Source organism: Arachis ipaensis, chromosome B10, assembly GCF_000816755.2.
Source record: "Arachis ipaensis cultivar K30076 chromosome B10, Araip1.1, whole genome shotgun sequence".
Taxonomy (NCBI): Eukaryota; Viridiplantae; Streptophyta; class Magnoliopsida; order Fabales; family Fabaceae; genus Arachis; species Arachis ipaensis.
This window is the reverse complement of record NC_029794.2, coordinates 947,674-955,466: the sequence shown is the minus strand read 5'-3', so window position 1 is coordinate 955,466 and position 7,793 is coordinate 947,674. Positions and strand designations below refer to the sequence as shown.

The following is a 7,793-nucleotide window of genomic DNA, read 5'->3' as shown; positions in this document are numbered from 1 at the left end:
CAATTCCCGCAATTCCCGGAGCACCACCGCCACCTCGAATGCCCGGAGCGCCACCACCTCCACCTCGAATGCCCGGAGCACCACCGCCACCTCCGATGCCAGGAGCGCCACCTCCTCCACCTCGAATGCCCGGAGGGCCTCCACCTCCTCCAATGCCTGGAGCACCTCCGCGAGGACCAGGCCCTCCTCCGCCTCCTCCTCCTGGAGTTGGTGGCCCAGGCCCACCTCCGCCTCCTGGTAGTGCTCCAGGTGGTGGACCTCCACCGCCTCCGTTGGGAAGAGGTGGTGGAGCTGCTAGAGGGCGTGGGCTCACACGTAATACAGCGATGCCTCGACGATCCCCCTTTAAGCCTTTGCATTGGAGTAAGGTTAGCAGGGCAATGCAAGGGAGCTTATGGGAAGAATTGCAAAGAAGTGCGGAACTTCAAACGTAATCATTTGAATTTCCATTCTCTCTCTATATAATTTCAATTTCAATATCCTTTCCTTAATAGTGTATTAATTGTTTGTTTTACATTCAATCTTAGTGCACAAGAGTTTGACGTTTCAGAGCTGGAGAAGCTTTTTTCTGCAAGTGCTCCAAAAGCTGCTGATAAATCTGCCAAATCCAAAGCTGCTGCACCCAAAACTGATAAAGTCCAGTTGGTATTCTCTTCTTCTATATATGAATACTCTCGAAATTCATTTTTCATGTTTGGTTTTCACTTATTCAATTCTGTATTTGTACTCTTAATTGAAGATCGATTTACGAAGGGCCTATAATACTGAAATTATGCTCACAAAGGTTAAGATGCCACTTCCTGACATGATGGTAATTAAGCTCATTCTTTTCATATAGGCTCCCTCCAGTACATTTTTCGCTTTCTTTCCTAACAAGTTTAATACATATTCTCAGGCAGCAGTGCTAGCCATGGATGAGGCAGTGTTAGATGGTGATCAGGTGGAAAATCTCATCAAATTTTGTCCTACTAAAGAGGAGATGGAAACTTTGAAGGTGATGGCCTTATTAAAAATATATGCATAATTTCTTGGATCTTGTTATGATGGCAATGAGGGGATCTTGCTTCTCTGGCATTTGATGTTCTTATTACTATCACATTGCCTATAGACAAGGCTTAGCTTTTGTAATTCCTTGGATTTTGTTTTCTAATTTTGGTTCATCTTGATTATGCTTATTTAGGGATACACTGGTGACCCGGAGGCTTTAGGAAAATGTGAACAGGTGTGTTAATAAGTTCTTTCAACCAATGTATCATTATATATAGAGTAATCGTGAAAAGAAAATTGTTCATTGAGGGGAACATATATTGAACTTATAAGAGGTTCCTCTGTTAATTGATAAGCTAATTGATTCAAGTGTTTGTGTCTTCAAAAATTGACTTATAAAAAAGGCTATTTTGGTATTTGTTAGTTCAAGCTAAGGACCAGCCTGTGTAATATTTTCATGTTCTTGTTATGCTTCAGTATTTTATGGAGCTGATGAAAGTGCCAAGAGTGGAGGCAAAATTAAGAGTGTTCTCTTTCAAGATTCAGTTTGGGACACAGGTTTGCTGATTCTCAAGGTGTTTTGCCTGAATTTGTTTTCAATTTGGTTTTTCTTGTTTCACTTCACTTTATTTTTTTCCACTTGATGCAGGCTGAAGACTTCAAGAGCAGTTTAAACACTGTGAACTCTGCCTGTGATGAGGTACTTGATAATTTGCTTACAAAATTAATAAAAGTTTTTCTTTTCTTGTATTTTTGTGGACTGGTACATTTTGCTTTGATAATAGGTCCGAAATTCAGTTAAACTGAAGGAGATTATGAAGAAAATTCTTTATTTGGGAAACACATTGAATGAAGGCACTGCAAGGGGTATGTTCTTTAACTATCTTCTAGAACCAATTTCAATCATGATCACAAATTGAACTGATAGTAGGTGTGAAAATATTTGTATTTGCATGGTACAGGAGCTGCAGTTGGGTTCAAGTTGGATAGTCTCTTAAAGCTTACTGACACTCGGGCTACTACCGGTAAAATGACACTGATGCATTATCTTTGCAAGGTATAAATTCCGTTTGCAATGCATAATCTAAAGAATTTTGTCAGAGTACAATAAAGGATGAATCATCTACCAAAAAATGCTTATTTAAAACTGCAGGTCCTGGCTGAAAAGTCTCCATCACTCCTTGATTTTCACCTTGACCTAGTTAACCTGGAAGCAGCCACTAAGGTGATGATTTGTTTTTGGCTCTTGTATCCACATCATGGATAATGCAATTGCAACATATATATATTGATTAGGATACCAAATTTTGCAGATACAATTGAAGATGTTAGCAGAAGAAATGCAGGCACTCATCAAGGGATTAGAAAAGCTTAAACAGGAGCTTGCTGCATCTGAAACTGATGGCCCCGTGTCTGATGTTTTCCGTAAGGTGTTTAGCCTTTTATGTCACTTTTTGTCTTTGATTGTATCATATCATATATAATAAAATTGATGACAAAGAATTCTTTTTCAGACACTTAAAGAATTCCTTTCTATAGCGGAGTCGGAGGTGGAATCTGTAACAAACCTATATTCTTCAGCGGTAATCTGGTTAAACCATCATTACTAGTAGAATAATGCATAGGACATGTATAAAGATTTTGTAATTTGTGTGTGGACAGGGTAGAAATGCAGATGCACTTGCACTATATTTTGGTGAGGATCCAGCTCGCTGTCCATTTGAGCAAGGTAATAATGCTTACTCTTGTTCTTGTATCAATGAGAGGACTTGGTTTGCCTTGGCTTAATGTATGTATTTCATTGTTGATTGATTACAGTTACTGCTACTCTCTTGAATTTTACAAGACTGTTCCGAAAATCACATGATGAAAATGTCAAACAAGCGGAGGCAGATAAGAAGAAAGCGGAGAAAGAGGCTGAAATGGAGAGGGAGAAGGCTAAAGCCGGGACGCCAAGAAAGGGAGATGGCCAGACGCCGAGGAAGTTTGATAGAGACATGGATGGCCAGACGCCGAGGAAGTTTGACATGGATGGCCAGACACCGAGGAAGTTCGACATGGATGGCCAGACACCGAGGAAGTTCGATAGAGAGATAGATGCGGAGACACCAAGAAAGGGTGACAAAGAGATGGAAGAAAGCTGAGAAAGCAAAGGAGAAGAAAGTATCCTCCCTTTTCCAAGATGGACAAGTCTATTTGGCCTCTTAAGGCTGGCGAAATAGCTAGCCACTTTGAGAGCTTCTGAGATGATTCTCTGATGGCATGTTGTTGAATCAGAATTCCATTGATCATCATCATCTATGGCTCCACACTCTGGTGATCAGCGCGGGTTCTTCAGATGCTAATGAATATGATGGACGGATGTAAGAAGAAGAAATCGGCTTCCGCGTTCATCCTTCCTGCACCAGAGCCTCATGCCTTGGGATTGTGAAGCACCAAAATCNNNNGAGATTTTGGTAGGATATACTTAAGATCATGTTGTATAGGTGTCAGATTAAGAAACAGAATTAGAAAATCAGGTCTCTGTACTGTAACTGTAATATAAGTGAAAAGCAGGCCAAAGTTATAGATGTTTGTAAAGTGTAATAGGTACCCTGCACTCTGAACGGATTTTAACAGTGAAAAATTCAGACAGATTAGTGTTGTATCTATCCAATTATACTAGTTTACTCTTCAGAATTGTTTGCCTGAATTATTATATCAGATAGTATGAGTTTATAAAGGCTTTTCCAATTGTTTGATTAAAACTATTCACCTTATTACACTAAATAATAGTAGTATAATCCCCTAAATATCTTCTACAACATCCTCATAAATACTAAATAAAGTAATTAAGAATGTTATTTAGGAGGATGTATTATGAAGATGAGTCAAAATGAAAGGAAATAAATAAATAAATAAACAGAAGGCTTCATATATTATTCACACTGTAAAAGATCCAATGTACAATGATAATAAATTGATGGAATAAAAAGAATTCCTTCTTCCCTCTCTGAATATCTGAAAATTCCAACAAAAAAAAACATGCTACCTTGTTACTCAAGGTAGCTCGTCAAAATTCTTGTTCCCCAAGTAACCTGTGAATTCAGCAGTCAACAGATTCTGGTCTTCTTGATCAACCAATGATGCTGCTATCTTGCAGCTTTTGTAGAAAATGCAGCTCACAATTGTATCAAGTATGATGAAAATAGAGTACAAATAAGCGATGAGAATGCCCTCTAAAGCAATCCAAGGCCACAGCTTCCCACCAATCTCATAACTTCTTACAATCCTTATTTGGAACAATGCTTCAATGGCTGCCAGCCCTGCATTCGCAGGCAGAGCCAAGAACAGAGCCATTGATGTCCTTCCCCTTAGAAGAACACATGCTTTAAGAATCGCCATGTATCCACCTTTTCCCTCCATGCCAGAGAGTGTGAGTGCCATGTTGCATATCACAAGTGCATTGGCAAGTATCACCGAGAAGAGAATGGCCCCCGCCGCCGACAGGAGACTCGAGCAGCTCAGGGAGGAAGAGTAGCCGAGGCCTTCCGTGACGGCGAAGGCCAGGAAAAGAAGGCAAAAGGAAGTTGCATTTGCTGAGAGGATAAAGAAAGAGTTGTGAAAATAAGTGTGTAGAAGTGGCTTGTAATGTGAGAATATACAAGTAAAGGATGGTGGAATTGTTATGATTGGTTTTTGGTTATTGCTAAGTGCTTGAATTACTGATGCTTTTGCAATGAGGAGAAAAGTGAGTGTGAATGGAAGGGTGAAGATTGAGGAAGTGATTGTTTGAGAGACTTTGAGGTTGAGAATTGAGAAGAACTGTGATGATGATGGGAACCCTGCAGCAGAGAATAGAGCCTTGAGGTGATTGAATATATGAAGCATGATTGATGAGGAAGAAGCAGAAGAAAAAGAAGAAGAAATGAGTATTGAGAGTGAGAATGGAATGGCTAGAAATGCTGCTGTTGAAGTGAAATAATGATAGTTTTGAAGGAATGTGTAGATTGATCTTCTCAGAATCTTGCTTGAGACTTCCATTGTAAAGAATGTGATGAATTATGCATAAAATGAATGAAGACTCTTTTTAAGGCTCAACACAATGGAAGTATTTTACCTTAGAGAATGTTTTGACAGAGTGTGGATTATTCAAAAGGGCACATGGAGAACACACCCTTTATCCTTGGCAATTAGTGATTTGGTGTGACACCCTCTTTTGATTACTTAAAATGCACATTTCTTAGTAGCTTTATTATTGCTATTGCCTACAAAATATTTAAATTATTAGGGGTGTCCGCGGATCGGATATGGTCGAAAATTCGATCCGATCCGCACAATTTCCATCAGATATGATATCCGCACTTTTTAGTGTTGGATCCGATCCGCACATTTGTGGATCGAATCGGATCGGATATCGGATATATCCGCATAATTAAACCTTATCTTTTTAATCATATTTCTATGTAAAAGAATTCGATAAAAATATTTCTTTTATACTTTTAAACTTATTTATTTCTAAAATATTTTTAATCAAACTCTTTTTAAATAACAAAAATAAAATAATACAATATATAAATAATAATTACTAACTAAAACATACAAATAAGTAAATATAATACCAAACATATATATATTTATTTATTTTTTAATTATTATAGTGCGAATCTGCGGATCCGCAGATCGGATACGCGGATGTAGAGCAGATATCCACGATCTGATCCACAAAGGATACGGATCGGATATTTACTGCGGATTTACGGATATGATCCGATCCATAGACACCCCTATAAATTATGACATATATGAATCATTCAGTTATGGACCCATTAGCCTTGAAATTTAAGAGTCTTTTATGGCTTTAATAAAGGTTCAGTTCAAATCAGCCGAGCTAACAATCAGAAAATAAAACAGAATTTACTTTGCGTTTTCGTATAGCATATACAGAATGATTCGTGACATTTCTCTTTTTGGATACTTTTCACGTGGGGTAAATAAATTGAACGTAGCTTGTAAGATATAATAGCCAAATAGTACTATTCTTTATAGTATAATAATAATATGATATGATATATCATATGGTTTGAAATTACGTACCTTCAACTTCTGTCAACAATTATTAGAAAAGGGACCCCAACATAATATGAATACAACCCCATTTTAACATTAAATCACATGCTTATCAGTCATTAAAATGGATATAGTTTTTGGTAGGGCATTATGCTACATTATATAACAATAATTATCCAGCGAACCTTCATAATTTTCTTCTCTTAATCATGCTTTTCTATTCAAATTTTAAAACAATTAAAAACATATGGTTCAATGAAATAAAGGGCAATTTTAAGTAGGGTATTTGCCGTGCAGTTTGGTTCAGTTTTAAGGGAAAAAGTCATCCGATTCGAACGCTTAATTTATATGCGGTGCGATTTGGATTGGATGAACTTTTTTTTGAAAATCCGATCCGATCCGATCCAATTACAAGCGGTTTGGATCGGTTTGGATTTGCGGTTTTTTAAATAAAAAAATTAAATACATATAATAAATCTTAACCTCAAATTTTAAATAATCAACAATGACATAACAACTCTTAACATATCTTAAAAAACCAACGATAACATAACAATAGAAATAAAATTATAGGTTAGTTAAAATAAATAAATAAATAATATTTTAAACATAAAATATTTATTAAATAATAATAATACATGAATAATAGAAAAATGTATAACAAATTGAACATGTTATAAATATAATTGTAAATATAATAATAAAATAATAATATTATAGCACATTGTGCGGTTTGGATTGGATTGGATCGGTTATGAAAAGTAGATCCGAAATCCGATCCAATCCAACGGTTTGCAAAAAATAGAATCCAATCAAATCCGAATTAATACGGTTTTAATCGATTTTCAATTTGGATTGGATTAGATGAGCGGTTTAATTTGGATCGATTTGGATTTGAACACCCCTTAAGAAATTCGAAATTATAATTTATCAAATTCTGGGGTCTAATCTGAGTTGGAGGCATTGTGGCCAATGAAAAGTGTGGTGATTATTAATGACTAATTTTCTGGTGTGCGTATCTTTCAGTTGGTGAGCTATATGTTCTTTGACCCGGTAAATTAGTTAGAGGGTTTCCCATTAATTAGTGATAAGGCCTTATCTTAATTTGATTTGATTTGGTTTAGGTTTAGGATTATAAATTATATATTAATATTAATAATAAATAGTACAAATGGCAATATTTTATAGTTAGAGAATTGTTGGTATTTTATCTTCCACTTGTTTTCCTTGTTGAGATGTCAACACATTCCGTGACATTCCAACTGAACTTTAATTGTGATTAGGTAATTGGATACAAAATAACAATCATGCAAAATTTGAAACATTAGAGGCTTTATTCTTCTTTTGTATAGTATAGAGAAAAAAGAAAACAAAAACGTAAGAAGACAAAAAGTAAGAAGCTTAGGAGCATCATCAAAATACAACAACTATATATATACATAATGCATGTGTCAAGTGTCGGTTCCTTTTCTTTACTATTTCATATTTAAGCTTAAGAACAAAAAAAAACCCACATGTATGGTTTATTTAAATTGACTTTGACAAATATTATTTTATATGATTAACTAAGTCTAAGTTCAATTTAAAAGTAATGTGATGAGCCTACCTTAAAATAAAAATTAGGGTAAAGTATATTTTTTGTCCCTAAAGTTTAGCAAAAGTTTCAAAAATACCCTTAAGTTTTATTTTGTTTCAATTTTGTCCTAGAAGTTTTCGATTTGCATCAAATATACCCTTAACAGCTAAATTTTCAAAAA

At 35.9% G+C, this 7,793-nt stretch overlaps 2 protein-coding genes across 2 annotated transcripts in view; one reads left to right on the top strand and one right to left on the bottom strand.

Moving 5' to 3' along the window:
- Positions 1-3,424, top strand: part of LOC107619883 (formin-like protein 20) — an 11,132-nt gene extending 7,708 nt beyond the window's left edge. Inside the window, exons 8-21 of the mRNA XM_021113663.1 lie at positions 17-430; positions 528-645; positions 740-811; positions 896-994; positions 1,181-1,222; positions 1,465-1,545; positions 1,637-1,687; positions 1,773-1,854; positions 1,950-2,044; positions 2,141-2,212; positions 2,301-2,417; positions 2,502-2,570; positions 2,650-2,716; positions 2,806-3,424. Coding sequence (XP_020969322.1) covers positions 17-430; positions 528-645; positions 740-811; positions 896-994; positions 1,181-1,222; positions 1,465-1,545; positions 1,637-1,687; positions 1,773-1,854; positions 1,950-2,044; positions 2,141-2,212; positions 2,301-2,417; positions 2,502-2,570; positions 2,650-2,716; positions 2,806-3,131 — 1,705 coding nt within the window. The 3' untranslated portion in view covers positions 3,132-3,424. The remainder of the gene's footprint in view (positions 1-16; positions 431-527; positions 646-739; positions 812-895; positions 995-1,180; positions 1,223-1,464; positions 1,546-1,636; positions 1,688-1,772; positions 1,855-1,949; positions 2,045-2,140; positions 2,213-2,300; positions 2,418-2,501; positions 2,571-2,649; positions 2,717-2,805) is intronic.
- Positions 3,882-6,154, bottom strand: LOC107622694. Its single transcript, XM_016324674.2, has 2 exons — positions 6,064-6,154; positions 3,882-5,234 (listed from the first exon to the last, which is right to left on the bottom strand). Exon 2 carries the CDS (start codon positions 5,008-5,010, stop codon positions 4,027-4,029), a length of 984 nt encoding a protein of 327 aa, XP_016180160.1. The 5' UTR covers positions 5,011-5,234; positions 6,064-6,154; the 3' UTR covers positions 3,882-4,026.

What these genes read in the sequence shown, in the direction of transcription:
- LOC107622694 (XM_016324674.2), bottom strand. Translation starts at nt 5,010, where the DNA reads ATGGAAGTCTCAAGCAAGATTCTGAGAAGATCAATCTACACATTCCTT.